This window comes from Vollenhovia emeryi, unplaced genomic scaffold (assembly GCF_000949405.1).
Source record: "Vollenhovia emeryi isolate VEMERY1.0 unplaced genomic scaffold, V.emery_V1.0 DF939218.1, whole genome shotgun sequence".
Lineage (NCBI taxonomy): Eukaryota > Metazoa > Arthropoda > Insecta > Hymenoptera > Formicidae > Vollenhovia > Vollenhovia emeryi.
The window spans coordinates 270,173-291,636 of record NW_011967148.1 but is presented as its reverse complement, the minus strand read 5'-3'; the positions used below and the strand labels follow the sequence as shown (position 1 = coordinate 291,636).

At 40.0% G+C, this 21,464-nt stretch overlaps 1 protein-coding gene across 1 annotated transcript in view; it reads right to left on the bottom strand.

The window, feature by feature from the left end:
- Positions 1–21,435, bottom strand: part of LOC105560894 (pikachurin) — a 126,055-nt gene extending 104,620 nt beyond the window's left edge. Inside the window, exons 1-2 of the mRNA XM_012010396.1 lie at positions 21,273–21,435; positions 16,117–16,494 (exon numbers count right to left, since the gene is read on the bottom strand). Coding sequence (XP_011865786.1) covers positions 16,117–16,234 — 118 coding nt within the window. The 5' untranslated portion in view covers positions 16,235–16,494; positions 21,273–21,435. The remainder of the gene's footprint in view (positions 1–16,116; positions 16,495–21,272) is intronic.
- Positions 21,436–21,464: the final 29 nt, after the last annotated feature.

Genomic DNA, 21,464 nt, shown 5'->3' with positions numbered 1-21,464 from the left:
ATTTTGCTGCATTTTACAGCAAACAGTTTGCCGTCACACCTAATACAATAGGCGCAGTAGCAATGTATTAGCTGTCATAACTAAATATTAGTTGTCCATATTTTACAACTGAAATTTAGTTACCACACGCAGTTTTTGGCTGCGGTAGCTACATTTTTTTCCGTGTACGTACATCATGTACAGATGTGAATGACAGTAATGAAAATTTAGAGATGTATCTATATACATAATTGAATATAGCTATAATCGGTTCTCTCTTTGCAAAAATAGCTTTGAGTATACCAGACTGTGAGCTCGTTCTTATCGGTTACCTAATTTGCAGATCTAAAGCGCCTCGATTTGCGATGCAAATTTGCACTAGCATTTCCGTTTTAAATTTTCACGAGAATAGAAACATGATTTTTATCGCATTAAGTTGACTCTGAGACAAGGTGATTATTGTGGATTGATATATGGCTCGTAGGCAATCGCGGTCGAATCAAATATGCAACGATCAAGACGATGTTGGGTTTCTTCAGCAATTTTTCAACAGAAATCTTCTCGTACTCTTCATTTCTCTCGCACGAAATATCGCAATCACTCATTTTCACGAATCTCTCGCGTACAAATGAAAATTCTTTAGAAGAGAGAGGAAAAATACAATACGTCAATTATTTGCTGCTTGCCTCTTGGTATTTCACAAATTGTACGGCTCTGCGCCATGTGACAGTTTACTGTTCTATTTAAGTACATTTTTTTATCAACTCATCGCATTAATACCGAGGCGTAAAAAGTAGTTGTATAAAATTCCCTACGAGAAAAGAGACACCGCGACGAAACAGGCAACTAAATGTCACCGAGCCAACCGCAGCGTAGAACTATTTTCTCGCGAATTTACTTTGTTATTTAATCTAATGTCGCGACAACAAATACAAACAATATAGCGTAATGTAAAATCACAAACGTACAAAATATACTACTCAGAATAACGGTATAATTAATTTTTCATTACGCTGGGTAACACAAATTTCGAAATAATCGAGGAGTAAACCGCTGAGGACATCGTGGTGTACAGATTTGCGGCATTACTGGGCATTACTAGGCATCACTAGGCATTTTTTGGGCATTAGTTTAAGCACTATAATGCCCTTACTGGGGTATTATAAAGATAAAATAAGACGAAATAACATAGAACAAGATAAATAACATAAAGTGCCCACTGGACATTAGTGGGCGTTGGTGTACAAGATTTTGTCAACGTGTCAACGGTTTCCCCCTCAGAAATAATATTAAATAGACGTGACTTATAATACAATTAAAGTGTCAACGACAACAACGAATCTCAATAACTTAGTACAACGAGTATCTATCACAAAATTTAATGTTTTGCAACTAATATTTTCAAATATTTCATTTTGTAACATTTTAATACTTTTTATGTAATTTTTCTCTCTCTTTCTCTCCCATTTCGTTTATTTTAATGTATTCATAAATATACGAGCAGTTGTTAAGCCCCATTTATTTAACAAGTTGTACATAGAAACAATTCAACAATTAACATTCGTTCAGTGCGACCGTCCGATACGATTAAAAATTTCAGTGCTGACGTTTTATGTCATGTAACCGTTGTAACGCTAAAATTTGCTGCAAATGTTTTACGACTAGTAATAAATTAATCAGGTTCACTGTTGCAGCGCACGCTAGCAGTTCTTTTTATGGATGCACAAAATCACCACGCATAATACGTTACAACGAGATATTTGTTGAGAAAATAAGACTGCAAAATATACACGTTATTAAAAATATATATGATTCGCAAAGTTATCGAGATGATAATTATTTCATGAAAAGCAGGTATTAGGCTCGGTTTATTTATCTGCAATAAAAAGCGATGCATATTATAATGCGTGGAAATTGTTATTTATGACGTATATAAATTATCTCTGTAGTACCATTGTAAAACGACTATTTTTTAAATTAACTATTTTAAAATTAACTATTTTAAAGTTCTGTTATAATTTGACCGTATTCGTATATTATAAGCTAATGTAGGATACGCGTTATTGTGTGAATTTTGTATTTTAATTTGAAGTCTAATGGATGAGAATCCCTTTTTAAAAAAGAGATATTACCAGCGCGAATGTCGTTAATATCAAACAGTTGAGGCCTCTTTTCCGCGATGCCGATTGATCTTCTCGCGGTGTGCTTTACTTCTCTTTTAGATTCGTAGTAACTGAAGATTTGCAATTTAGAAATATACATTTGTATACACCAACTATTGAGGTAAAATCTCTAATCTTAGTAATTAGAATTTAAGTAACAACGATTTTCGTTTCGAAACATTTCCTCGATTGATCAGAATTAATCGCTAATTTCATTAATACCAATAAGTCCGCAGAATGATACGCAAAACGTAGTAACAGTCACTGAACAAAGTAATTAGAAATATTAGGTATAGAATTTTCAACTTCGTAGGCGGGACAACGAATTCTCAACGTTTTTTGTTGTTTTTCTCTCGGCGCGGTGACGTACGATGTTTTTGCGTGCCATCGTGTACTTGAAAATATTTTACTGGATTTGAAGAGTTTAAATAGTTTCGCGTACGAGAAATGAAAAGATAAAATTACCTGCACTGTAAAATTTTATATTATCTAAGCTGGGGATCAATAAATGCGCGATGATATTGTGATAAACTTTAATCACTTTATAACTTAAAAACTTGTGGCTTCAATATTATCAATCAAGGCCTTTCAGTGGAATTAATCTTCGGAATATGTTGTTAAAATATTAAATAATAACGACTCTATGAATATTGTTTAATAATTTTTTTGTATCACTTATAAAATAATAATCAATGAATAAAAGGGCTAAAAGCCTTGACTAGGTGTTTGTGTCACAATAGTAAAAGTTTAGTTTATTTAAAACATAAAAATTACATTTAATTTTATATTCTAACAAGTTCTTGCATCTCACTACTTCCTCTTTTGTTTTTACAAATCCGAAAACGGCATACCTTTTATATTTGTTCTTATGTATTGCGTTGCGAGCGAATTTTACCTTTTGATTGTTATATTAAAATTTTTTCTTTTATTTTTTTTTCTTTTTATACACTGAGGATGGTCTAAAGAAAGACTGAAACGTTAAAAAAATGTTAATTTTTATGTTTTAAATAAACTAAACTTTTACTATTGTAACACTAACACCTAGTCAAGGCTTTTATCCCTTTTATTCATTGATTTTTATTTGTCAGAGCCGTATTCTCTTATAAAATAATGTTTGCAATAATTCCAAAAAATTATACGTGGAAAGATCGCAATGACAATACGGACAATACGGACAATACAATAATACGGACAATAATAGTAGGAGTAGAGTAGAATAATTATGACAATTCGTAACAATTTGCTTTGATGTTTAAAACTAACAATTTAATTCGTTAAAGATATTATACGTATATATAATAATAATAATAATATCGTATTCACGAGTAATGTTCAAAAGTACTACAAATCATGTAACATGTAATTGTGAAAACAACTGCAGGTGAATAGCAGTGATTTTGTTTTAGTAATGTTAACGTGAAATATTCACAATGACATATTTCCCAGCAATTTCGTGAGATGGTCAAAATAGCGACATATTGCGAAATGTTTTACATAAAACGCGATTGAATGGGGACAGCCTGGGAGCAAGAAAGATTTAATAAAAAAGTGCATTACATTGAACGCAGTAAAATTTCATGGCGCTTTTATTTCCAGCGAGCTCATCTTTCGGGCAGGCATCACGAATGAAAATAAAGCGCATTCAATTTGTATGCGGACTTTTCAATTTGCACATATGCATACCTAATGCGTATATTTCACACTTAATTTTAGTTTAACGAAAGTGCTTGCTAAGTGGGTCCCGTGTAAAGCCGGCCGGTCGCACAGCAATACGTAGCGAAAATATTTCTGTGTTATCGCTCTGTGAATGAAAACGTTTTAATCAACCGAGTTTTATTTCTGATTTTCAATTTTAATAAAAGAATTTTAAACACTCCCTTTGCAATCAACATGTTTTTGCCGTTTAGTACATAAATGCGAAGCCGCGTATTTTATGAGTGCACAAACATATAAATTTAAAATTCTACAGGTATTACCTTTTTTTCTCTGTAATGTAATTAACAAATCGGAGTTGCTATTAATCCGCGTGTGAAATTTAATAAAGCAGATATAATCAAATGAAAACAGCGACTGCTTTGCGCAGAATGACTCAGTCTCGCTAGGCCAAATATTTTCCTCGTAGTATAAAACCGTGCATAAACTTCTCATATATTTTAGAGTGCAGGTTAAATAATTTATATCGATCTGATATTCAAAACTGCGAAAACAACCTTACATTTTTTTAACAACCTCTTACATGTTTACCACGTTAAAATAGAGGTCCTAATTGAGGAGCAAACAAGTATGTTTATCGTATACGCCAGTGTTACACTAAAGTTTATACGCGTACAGAATCTCTCATTTACATAATGGATGAATTACGGCGCAGGATCTCGCGGATGCCTCAAATATAGTAATCAAATATACCTGTGTACATTACGCTCCACGATGGGAATCAAAAGGAGAGCGTAAAAAGCGGAATTGGCGGACGTAAAATTAGGCGTTTGCATAACGAAACGATTAATAAAACATAACGCGAAGCAGGAATAATACCGAAAGAAGCGAAATCCGCTGTTGAATCCGCTGTGCAACGACGCATGCACGCCGAACCCGCATCGCGCTGCGTTCTGCGATGAATCACGCGGCTCGTTGCACCTCGATGCACTACGTTCTTCCATACTTGCCCACCCCTCGCCGCAAACATAGGACATTGAAAATTCCAATATCCGGCTCGGTCGTGTGTACTTTTTACGAAAAAACTGGCCGCGTGGGAAAAAAACCGGCATTATTTTCATGGCGGTACGCTACCGGCAAATATATAGATATATAAAAATATATATACATATATATATATCGCGTTGCACTTGACTTGTCGATGCACCGGCTACGTAATATAAAAACTTCTGTCGGGCGATGTTCCGTAGATAGGATCTTGTTTCGGCGGCTGTTGCAATTACCCCCTGCGCCAAGACCGTCAGCTCCGAAACTGTGCTCTCGTTTTTAATTTATTTCCTCGTTTATTCGTCGAGCGCTCGTACATCGATCCGATCGCACGAGATCTCGTGACGGCGCGTCCTTTGTGAATATGCAATACCGGCCGAAATGATGTCGCCTTTCGATTTTTTGAGCATAACTAGTTTTAACGTGGACGAGTGAAAAATTGGAAAATCATGGTGTATTTTGTGAAATTTCATTACCCTTCAAGACGTACATGTCTCATTCATCAATGCCTGGATCTGCATTTTTATCATCATTTTTCTCATCTGTACAAATGACTGAGTTTCAGGCTGTATGTGCTATCGCAGACTTCTATAGAAGCCGTGTGAACCGTAGTATAACTAAGTATGCCCACTCTGTCATTTGTCCTGTTTTGCGTCGATCCTTTCCGCGTATCCGCCATTATTTTGGTGCATCCAAAGAGACGGATATTGTATACGCGGTAGTGTGAAATCAGTGTGACAGTGTAACAAGATTTTCTACCAAAAACATGGCGGAATACCACGTGATCGAGACCGAAAAGATTCAAAGGACCGACAGAGAGTGGGCATACTAGTTATACTATGGTGTGATGTACAGCCTGAACCTCGTCGTTGTATAGATGGGAATAGAGATTATGAACATGTGAATTCTAGTAGAACTGCGGTTCAGGCATTGATGAGTAAAACTGTGTAAGATGTACCTGTTAAAGGTGTCTACTGTAAAATTTTGACCACATCCGGTGCACTTTGACGAAAGTTATAGTCAGAAAACCTAGAGGTGATATCATTTTGGCCGGTACTATTTTCGCATCCCTGTCTCTCTTTTTTTTATTTCTCATTTTAGTAATTTTGCGCGATATTCTCTCGTGAGGAATTACAGCGAAAGGGTGCTTCAGCTTTACTTTCCGCGGAGGAGCAATGAGTTTAGACTCGAGATATTGATATCCGGTTATCCCGGATACACCGCGCATCCGGGTAATTACTCGACTTTCGGGAAATACTCAAGTTCTCATTACCCCGGATACATTTTCCCGTGAAACACGGAATTCAAAGCGTACGTGATATGTGGGTAAAGCATATGAATGTTGACACACGAAGGAAACAGGCGGAAATAGTTGCAGATAATTCGCAATCCGACGAAATTAAATAACGGATAATTACGCGCGCGGATAAAGGCGGACGTAGAATAACGAAAAAAGAACATTTCGTATTTCACAAGCAGCCATTACGTTGCCTCACTTCTCTTTGATCACGTCACATATCGGCGGACTCTGACAAGTTTTGACGTTCGTGAAACGAGCTTATTGCTTAAGGTAGTTATTTCACATAAAATCATTTATGTGAGAATTGTTTTAAATTTTTACGGTTTATTCTTTACATTAATACGTGCGAAATAAGACTAATTAAATTAAAATTACATGTAGAATACGTTAAAAATATTATTACACGTGAAATATTATTTACATATATTATTATGTGTTAAAATATTAATATTTGCGTTTGCAAATGCAAACGATGGCACATTTGTTTTTTTAAACTTCACGGTGAGTGAGATTCGTATGAGGAAGAAATATGTTATAAAGTAAAGTAGAACGAATAACTGGAAAAAGAATCAAAATTATTGACCGTTTCGTTTCAACAAAATAAACAGTTAAAACTGAAAAATGGGACGAATTATGTAGTAGACACGAGTGTAAGTGTAGTAGTGTAAGAGATGTGGCAACAGCGCCTCAAATTATAATCTTTCGAATCTATTTTATATTATGTATTAATCGTAAGTGTATTCTTTAGAACAAAATTGCATATATCATTGCAATAATTGAGTGCTGGTTCCTGTCTGGAAGAAACTTTCGAGCATTACTGTCGCGAAACAACTACCTCGAGATTTTTTAACTGCGAAAAATGCGTCGGTTCTTTTTCATCTGTTTGCGCAAATACCTTAGTGTAAAAGCGATTTCTGCCTCAGCCAGATACCGGGATAAAATAACCAGTTTAGACCACGGATTTCTCTGTTGCCAAAACGGTATTCACGTTGGTGTTTGCATCCCCTTGCGAAGGTGCGGGCGAACGAACCTATTGCATGGCACATGTGAACCCCGGCTGATATATGCAGGCTATGATTCTACTGCGGGCCGTACATGCGGAGCTACGCAAACTATGCTGTATGGCCTTAAGTACAATGTGGATCTTGGTTTGATTCGAGGCGACGCGACGCGACGCGACGCGATTCGACGCGACGCAAAGCGACGTCGCTACATCGCCTGCAATGCCATGACATGTATAATCGCCCGTGTGCCGCGAATACTCGAACACTTGTAGACAGGTATAATCGGTAACGTATACTCCGAGTGTAGTGGCCGTTGTGACACTCGCAAATGACGCCGTTCTATCACTGAAATGAGCAGCTGTCGAAAGGATACATCGTATCGACTGATCTCTTTCGCAAGGTAGTATCTCGATTTCACACAATTTCCGGTCATTCCGTTTAAACGCTCATTCTGGTCCTAAATGAATGTTTAAACAGAAAAACCGAAAATTGCGTAAAATCGAGACACGATCTTGCGGAAGAGATCGGTTGATATATACAGTGATGGACAGAATGATTGCAACACCTTTTTTAAATGAGTTTAAGAACGCGCATTTAGATCCAGGATTATCTTCTTCTTCTCCGAGGAATATTTTATTCGAAGGCCATTCCGAAACCATTTTGAGCGTTTCCGTTCTATTTCTCGAGCAAAATTTTCCTCAGAGAAAATGTCTCGGAACGTAAACCTGAATCTAAATGCACATTCCTAAACTCACTTTAAAAAAAAATGTTGCAACCGTTCTGCCCATTACTGTACAGTAATAGTTGCAACATCTTTTTTTAATGAGTGTAGGAACGCGCATTTAGATTCAGGGTTACGTTCCGAAATCTTCTTCTCCAAGAAATATTTTACGCGATGGTCATTTCGAAAATATGAGTTTCAAATCTATTTCTCAAGTAAAATTTTCCTCAGAGAAAATGTTTTGGAAACGTGAACCTGAATCAACATGTGCATTCCTAAACTCATTTTAAAAAAAGGGCCACAACCACTATGTTAATCAACGTACAGTAATAGTTGCAACACCTTTTTTTTAAATGCGTGTAGGAACGCGCATTTAGATCCAGGATTACCTTCTTCTTTTTCGAGGAATATTTTATTCGACTGCCATTCCGATGCCATTTTGAGCGTCTCCGTTCTATTCCTCGAGCAAATTTTTCTCAGAGAAAATGTCTTGGAACGTAAACCTGAATCTAAATGTGCAATCCTAAACTCATTAAAAAAAAAGCGTCGCGACCACTCTGTCCATTATTGTACAATAATAGTTGCAACGCCTTTTTTAAATGAGTTTAAGAACGCGCATTTTAGGTTTATGTCCCAAAACATTTTCTACGAGGAAAATTTTACTCGAGAGGATTTTGGAACGTAACCCTGAATCTATAAATGCACGTTCCTAAACTCATTTGAAAAAAGTGTCGCCACCATTCTGTCCAACACTGTGCACCCAGGTATTTAGAAATCAAGACCCACCCTCCACGATCGTCCAATATTTATTTTCCGCGGATTATTTTTTACCCGCGTTTTCTACCTTTTTACTCGTCAGTCTTTATCGTTTTATTTTTTACTCTCGCCGAATATTATGTAGTAGAGCATTGTTTGTATCGTATATTTATCAACCAATATGCGTGACTGGGAATTACAAAATGAATAGCCGGGAAAAATGAAAAAGTACGATGTCATATAACATCGCGAAATAACGACAAATAGTATCATCAGATTCTCAGTAAATAAATTATTTTAATCCCCCCGTCGAATGATACATTTTAAACGATAAATCGCAGGTTTATCTACTTCTCCCTTTGCTCTACATTAATCGTTATACTATACTATTCAATAAAATAATATAAAAAGAAAAAATACTATACGCGTAATAAAATATGAATTTATCCGAAATAACAGTTGTCTGTTTTACACACATATTCTATTTCGTAAATGGCGATGATCGATTTCTTACGCAAGACATATATCCTCTTTATAATTTGAAACCAGTTACAGAGATACAAAATGTGTAATTGTCTAAACGCGATTTGCCTGACGGTGTAAATGAGAATGTCGAACTGAAAATTATTGAAAATTATTGAATCTTACTGTGCGAATTATTCTCGAACGGGGATAAAATTTTGCTTCATTAATCGAATAAGCTGATTTTCAAAACGTAAACAAATAAGATGAGTACGTTGGACGCGCTGTGATATATTCCATAATTTATCAGCATATGTATAAATGTGTTATCAATTAATGTGCACAGAAAGCAGGTGAAGGATTTTAGTTCATCCTCTTTCACGGCAAAATTGATTAAATACTTAATTAACGATTAAATCCGCGCTGCACACGTTGCATCCGGTTAATAAATAAAACCCGTTAATAAATAAAAATCTTGATGGCAATTAATAATCAAGGTTACGAAATAAATATTTTCAAAGAGACGAAAGAGAAAAGCTTGGTGGAGACTCGATACAGAAACTTGTCATGTGTAAATATAGTGTGACGAAGTATCGCTTAAAGTGCAATCTTTCGTTTATTTAATAATTGACACAAGATTGACAGATTTAATTGCTTATGTCCTGTCAGACGCAGCGCTTCTGTCCTAGAAATGCCACTGTGCCGTATAAATTTTAACAAGTCACTATTCGCGGTCGTGGAATTTTCCGTCCGACGCAAGGTTCGATTATTCTCTCTGAAGCTTTAATCGCCGTCAGTCGTCGGGAGCACGGATCGCTTTTTAATCGGCCAATCTTCGAGTTATGAGAAAATTGGCCCACTTATTACCCATCGCTCTTTCGTTGCGGGCACGCGCGCGCTTTCAATCGGCGTACGTCGGCGTTATCGCGCACTTAAATCTCCCGGCATGACTTTTAATGCCTCGGAAATGCCTATTAAACAATAGCGCGCGCGAAACAGTTTACGCGTGGAGAATTGCGGCGCTGCGTTAACGACGCAGAAAGGGCGCGTTAATGTTAATGACTCGCGTGCGCGCTTCCCTTTGCGCGAGCGAAACCCACGCGCAGGGCCCCATTTGCTAATGGGTAGCGGGCGATTAATATCGTAGGGCGTTTGATGCCCTTTAGGCGCGGGCGAACGGTGGAACGAGCTTTCTGAGAATTGCGGCTACGTGCGGGAAATCATGCACGAATATCCATGCAAAATGCACGCGACTTTGTTTAACGACCGCGGACGAGACGACGGACTGTAAACGTTTCGCGGTGTAAATACGTATTGCTATTAGTTGTACATTATGCGAGTTATTAGTGGCCGCGATACGCGATATTCGCGCGTCTCGTATGTAAATTTAGAAAATTCAATAATACGGTAAATTTACATTATAAACGCGGACGTATCTTCTTTGAGTGCTCATTAGCAGTTTTATTTAAATTGCATCAACTTTCTGGATGTATCTAAATGTATACCAGCAATTAAATGGCCAATTTTAGCCTTGCAACGGACAGATATCGGTAATTATATGTACAGTGATGGACAGAACGGTTGCGACACTGTTTTTTTAAAGAGTTTAGGAACGTGTATTTCGATTCAGGTTTACGTTCCGAAACATTTTCTCCGAGGACAATTTGAGAAATAGATCAAAAACTCATATTTTTGGACTGACCATCGAGTAGAATATTCCTCGGAGAAGAAGATTTTGGAACGTAACCCTGAATCTAAATGCGCGTTCCTACACTCATTTTAAAAAAGATGTTGCACCTATTACTGTACAGTGATGGACAGAGTAGTCGCGAGCCTTTTTTTTAAATGAGTTTAGAATTGCACATTTAGATTCAGGTTTACGTTTCAAGACATTTTCTTTGAGGAAAATTTTACTTGAGAAATAGATTGAAAACTCAAAATTACGGAATGACCATCGAGTAAAATATTCCTCGGAGACGAAGATTTTGGAACGTAACTCTGCGTATTCCTACACTGATAAAAAAAAGTGTCGCAACCATTCTGTCCACCACTGTGCAGTGATGGACAGAACGGTTGCGACACTTTTTTTAAAGTGAGTTTAGAAATGCGCATTTAGATTCAGATTTACGTTCCAAAACATTCTCTCTGAGGACAATTTTGCTCGAGAAATAGAACGGACTCACTCAAAATGGTTTCGAAATGGCTATCGAATAAAATATTCCTTGGAGAAGAAGATAACCCTTGATCTAAACGCACGTTCCTAAACTCACTTAAAAAAAAAAGTGTCGCATCCATTCTGTCCACCATTGTGCAGTGGTGGACAGAACAGTTGCGGCACTTTTTTTTGAAGTGAGTTTAGGAATGCGCATTTAGATTCAGGTTTACGTTCCGAAACATTTTCTCTGAGGACAATTTTGCTCGAGAAATAGAACGGTAACGCTCAATATGGTTTCGGAAAGACCATCGAATAAATTATTCCTCGGAGAAGAAGAAGGTAATCCTGGATCTAAATGCACGTTCCTAAACTCACTAAGAAAATGTGTCGCAATTCTGTCCATCACTGTACAAGAATTAGTGTGGATTATTTTGTGACAAAAATTTCCTAACAGCTTAAGGTAGTTAGGTGAAAAATGATGAAGTTACAGATTTTTAGCAGTACTAATTTAGGTTTGATTTACCCTATTGTTTTCGAGATATAATCACTTAAAATTAACTATTTTTAACATTTCGCTTATCGCCATTAGTTGCTGAGGTATAAAATCCGAAACACTTGGACATGCATTTGTCAATAGCAAAAAATCTATAATAAGGATTGAAACAAAAAATCGAGCAAAAGCAGCTGAATGTTTGAAGAAGTGTATGTTGAAATTTCAACGACGCTGACCGTGCGATATTAGAGTATGATAAATCCAAAGAAAAATTTTCTTTACGTTTTTGCTTCTGCTTTAACACTTTTTTTTAACAAAACGCCCTCTATATCGTAACTGATTTTCCATTATGATAATTAAAATATATTTTCACGATTTATCGCATTCACGATGAAATGCGACGTTCCCGCACGATCAACGCTCTGCTAACACTACGTAATACAGAATACTATTTTATTTTCTATAACTCTTTTTTATTTTATCGATCTTTAATATTCTAAGAGAAGCGAAAGTGTTTAAAAATCTGTTCTTGAATTTAATATAAAAGAATTCATCGTCTATTGAACTTTATTGACCAAGTCTCATTTTGACTAGAATAGTTGGGAAAGAACTACCTTAATAAATAATATGTAAATGAGAAATAGATAGTATATTAATGTTCTAATTTTTCTAGTCAAGTAATTGTTGAACGTCGCAAAGTGTCGTAGTAAATCGTTGATTATTTGAAAAGAAAATCGTGCGAATTCACCAGAAACACTCGTGGGCATCTAAGCGTGAAAAGAGTGGAAAGCTGAAAATCAACGTTCACAATTGCCCGTTTACGTTTTCGAAATTGTTTTATATGTAGGTCCGCGTCGAGAGGTCATTTATACAGGCTCGCTCATGCATAATTATCAGTTTCATTCGGTATGAAATACGCTCGCTGATTGCCATGAGAAATAAATGAAAGTCATCTTGTTTCGCGCAGCGGCGCATTGACGCCGCGCCCGCGATTCATTCGCGATGAAAAATCGGCCGACATTATTCGCGTTATTGCCGCCGTGAATATTGGCAGTCGAGATGGAGAGGTCGGGGCTCGCCGCGACAATACGGCGTGCCGGCCAGCGCTCGGTCGGAGAAAATGGCGGAAATATAAAGCTCTAATGGCTTTTGGCGGGTCCGGGTGTATCGATTCTCCGTGGCGGCTCCGCGCATTAATCGATCGTAAATGTTGCATAAATACTTGCGCGACCGCCGCGAATCCGCCGAATAGTTCCGCGCGGAATAACGCCGGCCTCGCTGGAATTCAATTCATTTCAACAGGTCACATATAATTCAATTTAAACGCCCGTAGTCCGACGGCGGCGTTGTTTTTACTGGCGAATCAACACGTTTCATGTCGCGGCGACATCGCGGGGTATACACTGCGCGATTACAATACCCCGCGCGAGGCGTCTCGACGAACGTTTTTCGCCGTTCGATTAATTAACGTTTTAATTAATCCGCGCGTTTCGCAGCTTCTTAAAAGGTCGCGCCGCTTACGTTAAGCGAGTCTAGACACGGATTATCGCAAATATAATGGCAACGTTGTAATCGCGATTCATTGTACTCAACGGACAACATTATCTTCCTTATTTCCCCATTTATTGCGCTACACGCGATAAAGTGAGCGACAATATTTGCGTGCGACAAAGCGGCCGTCAAAGTCGCGCTAATTGGAAGTGCAAGCATATTAAACGTGTGCCGTTGATCGCGCGCTAACGCGATTAGCGTTATCCAGGATTTTGGGCGGACCAAACAAATAGGCGCATACATATTGACACGTAGGCAGAAGGGCATTAGCGCATTCTCGGGATGTTTTGAATATTCAAATGCACACGCGGACGGTGCGAAAACAAAAGCTCCGGCCGTCGTTAAGCGGTCGAAAGTGTTTGCGCGCGGCAGCTTGGAAATTGCGAGCATTATCGCGCGGCTCGATCCCGCGGCGCTCTCGCATTCTCGAGAGGATCGATACGAAGGCTACAATTAACTGGATATAGTCGCGCGCCGGCAACCGACAGATATTTCACTGACTGGCGCAAAATATTTCGCTGGCTCGACCCTTTTTTTTCCCATTCCGCGTCTCTCGCCCGGCCGCTCGCGCGAATTTCAGCTCGTCGCACGAGGTGGAATTCAGTCGCCGCGCGGTAATTTTTCAAAAATTATCCGTCCGCTTCATTAAGAACAACCAGCGCCGCGAATGGGCGTAAACCGGCGGAGGTTTTTTTCGAAATAATGAAAAAACGCCGCGCCGCTTCTCCGCGGTACAAACTTTTTCCGCCGTGAGTGGTCGAGAGACGTTGCCGTTAACTTTTTACCAAATGGATATGGATTTTCGATACGGAATGTATTTTAAAAACAAATTCAATTATTCAACGTGGCACCTTCGAGATCGCTAATTTAAGCTAGTTACAAAGTAGGAGCGAAAATGACGGATGCACATTTTTCCATCTTATCTTTTCCACCTATTTTCCATCTCCCAGCGCAATTTTCGAAAATAGAGCACTATCTCGAAGGTACATGCAACGACAAAGTAGAAAAAAGTAATAAAAAGTTGAATCTGCGATTTATATAAACGATGAATTGTCACCAAACTTCTGTAAGCTCTGGGCTACAACAAAAAAGTACATCACAAGTCGTCGTTCGCTATAAAATAAACTTAACTTTTTTTATTCTCGTCTTAATTGAAACTTTTCCATTTAAATCTTTATCAAAGATTTACTGAAATACTTGGAATACATCTAAGGTCAACTTATCATTTTTTATCAATTCTTTTTTAGAAAAAGTACAACATATTTTAATTTATATAGACAAATATATATTTATATTATAGAATAATCTCTATAAAAAATAAAATATTTTTGTTTAACTGAACTAAAATATATTTAGAAACAAATTTATCAATTTTTTCGATTACTTTGTAGTTATGTGTGTGTTACGATATAATATTTAATCTTTGTATTAATGCAATTCAATTGTGACAAATAAAATAAATGTATTGATATATATTAATGTTGTTATGTCATTAAAAGAAATTAATTACGCGTTTTAAAAATAATTTATCTTTCTCTCTCTTTTATTTTAAAATTGTATTACGTGGTTTCCACGGCAAAAGTTCAGTTTAATAACAATATTTTATTTTTTACGGATTATTCTATAATTGAAACTTATTGATGTCTGAATGATTGCAATAAGATGTAATCGAATTCAAATTAGTTTAAAAAGTCATTTAAAAAATCGTTGAAAGGATAAGCGCTGCAATATCTTGGTACATCCTTTTTCCCTTTAATGTAGTCTAAACTATCTTAACATGGAAAAAGATTGCGTTGAAGCACAAAATTTAAATTTATTTAGCATCTATCTAGTATTCATGAGAAAATAATCACCGGAAGTGGGGATTTTGTAGATTTGAAACTTCACAAATGAGAAGCCGCATTTTCTGATGTCATATTTTCTTCCATACTAAATGGCCCTGAAATATTTTTCCCCGTTAATGTAAATAGTTTATTAGCGTCGCGTTGTGAAGTCAATTGCGTTACAAAATGAATAACTCTATTATATTGTACATTTAGTTTTCAAGCTCATTGTTAGCCAGCAATGAATGCGCATGAAAATTCTTCGATTTCCTGTACATTTTTAATTCTACAGTAGTCGGCCACGTATATTACGTTACGTATACCTTCTCATTTTCAATACAGGAAATTCAATAACTTCGTATTGTGCAATATTTCAGGAAAAAAATATTACCTAAAATTTATTCAATTCGGACAGAAATACGTTTCTAGCCAAGATGCGGTCAATTTTTCACTCTTTCTAGAACGAAGTTATAATATTATCATCTTTTATTTTATTGTCTTGTCAGGATGCAAAGTAATTTTGTAAACTTATAACTGCAACGGACGTGATTATTTAGAGATAGCTTGATCAAGAAAATAGCTGCTAGAAATAAGAGTTGTACTAACGAAAGGCGAAAACGTTACGTGTTATTTTTGTAGATATTAAACGATTCCATTCTTTCAGGTGCCAACACAGCCGTTAAATTGTAAAATAGATGAACTTTCATCATACAAGACACACACTGCGATACGTTATTATACATAATACATTATATTTTAGTGTATTCATAAACGTGAACTTTATCGCTAAAATAACGGAGCGATTATGTATTAGAACTTTTTCGGGTTAAGAATATTGTGGTATCAATCTCGCGCCCGCACGAGACGAGCCCGCGGCTCCTTTTTGCAGCTAATATCGACCGTAAAACAAAAGTTAGATCGGTATATCATACCACTTACGTAAGTTACCGGGGAGTCTATAAATCCAAAGAAGGTTGGGGGGAGGGAGGAGGCGAATAAAAACGGCTCACCTTGGAAAGCAGCCTCGAAGGTGGTCTTCTCCTCCACGGGGTTCTGGGCGAGCACCGGAACGACCGACAGGTATCCCAAGATGACGAAGAGCCGGCAGACGTGGCGTAGTCCAGCCATTGTCCAGCGATAAACATGCACGTCGCTGGGGTCGATAAGTCCTTACTGTCGCATGCTCCAGCGGAACCTGTCGATCACTACGCAGCACACGCGAGACACTCTCTTTCTCTCTCTCTCTCTCTATCTCTCGATCTGCCGACTCACTAATTACTCGCGACTACTAGCACCAGGCGATTCGAGACGCACCGGTCCGAGACACTCGTCACAACGCGGTAAACCGATGCTGCGACAACCGATCACATGAACCCCGCTGATCTCCTCTGTGAACCAAATGAACCAAAGAGCCAATAAGTGAAACAGAAAAGAATCCACATCCCGACGAAAAGGGTGTACGAGTCGTCAGGATGATTTTCGTTAAATTTCAAACCGGCGCTACGCCTTGAATATTTTACTAAGTAATTACGCATACGATCAACGCAGCCTTGCAAGAATTTTTGCAAGAGCAAAGCGTCGATTAAACGTACGATGTCAAGCCCGGCGCGAAAGTTTCGGTGCTGAGGGAAGGAGAAGAGGATGTCGCTAGAAGATTGTAGAAGCTTGTAATAATGCTAGCGTCTTGTAAAAGATGAATTCAGCCGGCCGGCGCGACGACGATCGCGAGTACCGTTCGTAGTTCCGCAAAAGTGAATCGACGCAGGTCGATTCAGTTGCAAATGGCGTGTACGTAACAAAGTATCCGCGGCGTTTACTATTCTCGTTATATCATGGCAAATGATAGGTCTCTATTTTCGCACGATACCCGATGCAAATTTACTTGACACCGTATGCATATCAATGCGGGCATGCATATTTCCCGCGGGCTCGCACAAAGGGAGTTGTTTTCGCCTCGCTCTCGGTCTCTATCTCCGACTCGCGCTCTCTTTCTCTCTTTTTTTCTCTCCTTTTCCCCGTTTTCGAAATTCGCGGAGCGTAGAGACAGAGGGTACAATCGGCGCGTCCCGGCGCAAGAACTCCCGAGACGCGGCCGACCCCGGCGGCCCGGGTTCACGAGGGATGAAATCGGTATCGATCGCGATTTTTAGGACCGTTTGACTCGACGACGACTAGATTCTTCATTGATCTCGTAAGGAGATCCGCATAATTCCTTGTCGATATCTCATCGACGTACGTACAGTCGACAACCATTAGATGTATACATATATCAATTTGATGTAAAGAAGATATCGCGTCGGTGTCGAACAATTATTGATGACTTAGTTGATATCTGGTAGATGTCATATCGAAGTCGAGTCGATGGAGATGTTGATTCGACTTCGGTATGACATCAATTGAAATATGACCAGATCGCGGACATCTACAGAAAATTTTCTAGACATCATGAAATCTTGTAAATATCAACTCGAGTATCGATTTGCACATGGTCTCAACTTGATTTCAACCACTCTCTAAAAGTCAATCGGTGCATTATCACTGAATATTCACTGTTTTCAGTGATAACCCACTGATTGACTTTTAGAGAGCAGATTCTTCATCGACTTATGAACCCGGGAAGATGTTCGCACGGCGGACAATGCAAGGCGAATTGCCGCGAGAGCCGAATTAACGCCCTTAGAATTAGGTTTTTAGCTTATCGCCGGGGCTCGCGTCGCGGGCTTTGGCGCCGCCAGATGCAAACGTTACGTGAATATGCAAGACGCCGCGCCGCTGCCGCGTCCGAGTACGCAGCTGCCGGGGAAAAAAGTCAACCGTACACCGTGGTTAAAATTAAATTTTCGAGGTATTGTCGGAGCACGTGACTTCGTTACGCGAAACAACGTACGAGATAAGTTAATATCGCGCGTAAACCTCGTCTCATCGACTATGTCAATTTGGATAGCTAGTTTGAAGCGATAAATTTGCTAAATGGCGAATAACATCGCCGTTATTCGCTCCTTGTTTAAATTTTTCTGCCCCCTTTTACCGCGGAACGTTTTATCTCGATTAGAAAGAGCTCCCCGTAATTTAACAATTGAAAGGAAAACGAAAGGTCTCTCACGTATCCTCTCGATGGAAGCGCGTTACTTTCGGGACTCGCGAAATAAACTCGAGTGATTAAAGTTTAAAAAAAAAGTGCCCGCGGAGACCGTCGCGGGCTCATAAAATTCTCAGGGAAGTTAAAGGGATCGATCCGTCGCTTGTATCGGCCGGGCCGCATCGGAGATTTCGACGAGGATCGAGGTAAACGCGAAGCCTCGATATCGACTGTCGTGGCCGATAGTTGACGTTTCGGCTTAAGTCACCGGCTGGTGTCACGAAGTTGCGGCAGATAAGATTACCCGGGCAGAGCCTCGTGGCCGAAATTTCCATCCCCGGGTAGCGCGATGTAAGCTGCACGACAGTCGACGGGCAAAACGCATCGGGTTTACATCTATCGCATTACGACCCGATGTCTCGCGGATATCGGATGCGACTCATATTTTACGTGTCGTCTTCCTCTCAAGTATGTCGTTGGGAATTCAATTTTTTCACTGCTAACTCTTGAGAAAAAAAAACGTCGAATCTTTCTTCAACAACCGCGACCGCGGTAAGGAGATGTTTTAACTCTACGAGGGGGACGCGCGAAAAATTTGCGGCTCGTCTCCTAATCTCGTCGAATCGACTCAATTGAATCGATTACCTCGTCGAGATAATACGAGACGTAAAAATAAGTTGAGTTAAATTTCGCGCCAACTTGTGCGGCTGCGAAAGCCACGTACGTTGAGCGGCGTATTAGAAGTATTGGTATAAACGTTTGAAAAATGCGGTTTGATTACTGAACCAACCGTTTGCCATCCCGTTTGCGAGTAATAGAAAATTTCACGAAAATATCCGCCGCCCAGAGAAGTAAATCAATTTAACAAATTGCCGACAGAAAAATGTTACTCTGGCGTACCTATACGTTTTGCAGAAAACTAAACTCGCGTATGTTTTTTTTAACAAAGTTTAAAATATAACATACTTAGCATAGCAATGTAATTTAATTTCTTTTGTATACTTGACAAATATTTGTCAATTGTGCATTGAACAAATTATATCTTGCAGCACATAGGTTGCTCCCCCCCTCTCTCTCTTTCTTGCTTTTATTATTATTACATTTTATTGATTGATTGATGAAAATTTATTAATGGTTTACTCTGCATTGTATTACCAGCATGTATCTTTATCTGTAACAAACTATGACAGGCTAAATTAGCAATCGCAAATTTATATATAATTTAATGTCCGACGCTATATACGTGTATGCTATGTACATGTAGACTTTACATAAACTACAAAATAACGTGCGAAATTAAATCGACAATTTTCTGCCGCAGACTAATATCATATTTAATAATCAAGCGTCGAATATTGCAAGCTTAAACGTGGAATATAACAAAAGTCGTCGCGATAATTAAATATGACAATCAATAATTAAAGGGCTTTCTCCGGCGCGAATTAACATTTGTTTCCACGGGGAAGAAATTCGACGCGTTCGTATGCTGCAATCTAGAATCTCCTTGAAAGTGAGCTACATTAAATTGAGTTACACGTCAATTATCGTATTTTAATCCCGCTATCTTAACATACCTCCTCGCGATCGGTTTTAATTATATTTCCTCTCACACTCGAGCGACTCTTCGTACGTTTCGCGAGAAGCGCGCGCCGCGCGGCATCGAATATAATCAATTTAAACGTTTTGCAATATATAATATTAATATACTGCCGTTCAACACGTAAGTTCAATAATTAGGCGTGAGGCATGCGGGAGCGACTGGCAGCTCTACCGCGGCTCTTAATAATTCAGCGTTTCCGCCAACACAGCTTGTCGAAAATTTCGGGGGGGGGGAGCTTTTTTCGCGCGATACGTTTCGGAACGCGGTAAAATACAATGTGACAAAGGGAGAATCAAGTTGCGCTATTGTGCCATTACCCGGCGGCTCGGTATAACACAAACAGATTTTAACCCTTAACAAACTAACGTTCAGTATCATTCGATACGCGGCTTAAAGCTGCTCCGCATCACAGCTCGATTACAGCGAGTTCGCGGACCCTAAATTTCCCAATTGTCCGCGTAATATCGAAATCGTGCCCGCAGCAACGACGCAAATCACTCGCGCATGTTAAATCACTGCTCGCACTAAGAAATTGTTAATCCTCGGTAAAGACTGGAAGGTAACGTTCCGGAACAGTCGGCGAGATCGCATTGAAACCGATATAACAGTGACAAAAGTGATACCGATCGATCAGTTCTTCAACCCCCAGTTGACGGAAATTCCGACCGAAGGGGCGTTTTGTAGTCGAGGATTCCCTTCGCGCGATTAAAAAAAAAAACTATCGATCCGCGGCGGAAAATTTGCTCGACACGCAATCGGAGCTTGCGGGATTGACGGAAAGCCCGTTAAATTGAAACATTACTTTTCCGCGGGTCGGCACATTTAATGCCGCAACGGTAGCGTGTAGCGTCCGCTAACGATTACCGAATAATCTACACGGCCGAGCGTGAAATTCGTCCCTCCGAGAAAGATCGGCCGTGCGGCGCAGCAGTCCGTGGCGCACGAGCAACAAGCAAGCCGACCTCGAGCGAAGCGGTAATCTACGCCCTCGCGGTAGGGCCGATTAACCCGAGTCGAGAGTCATACGTGACAGGTTTTTGATCGATAGGAGGCCCCGGAGTCATCCGTTCGCGCGCTCGCTCGAGCGAGTACGCGTCTGCGGTGCGTGCGTGCGTGCGTGCACGCTCGCTCGCGGACACACGCAGCTTATCGAGCGATCGCGCGCCGCGGGCCGAAGGGCGCGCGAATCAATAAGAGAAAAAGCGTCGCTTCCGCGAGGGTTGCCCTTCGCCTCGGGGAAAGGCAGTCCGCGCTGCGCGCCGCGTCGCCGCGACGCCGCGCGAATCCGGACGCGGCCGCCGAGACTCCGCCGAACCCCCGGTTTTCCCGTACGCTTCTCGCGGCGGCGGCGGCAGCGGCAGCGTCGGCGGCGGCGGCGGCCCCCGCGCCGCGTCGACCCCCGTGGACGTTTTCGCGTCGCGACGCCTCGCGTCGCGTCGCCTCGCGCACCGCGCCGGCGGAAACCTCCGGCGGTTTTTTCCCCGTACCTGTCGCACGACGCGGCCTCCTCTCGCCGCAGCCGGGGCTTTCTCCTCTTTGCACTCCCTTTTTACCTCTCCACCTCAACGCGAACGGGGGACGCACACGGACGAACGCACACACGCGTCGCGGAGCGTCGCGACGGCCGTCGGTACCGGCCGGTGTCTCCAATCGAACTGCGGGGGTAGTTCGACGGTGGC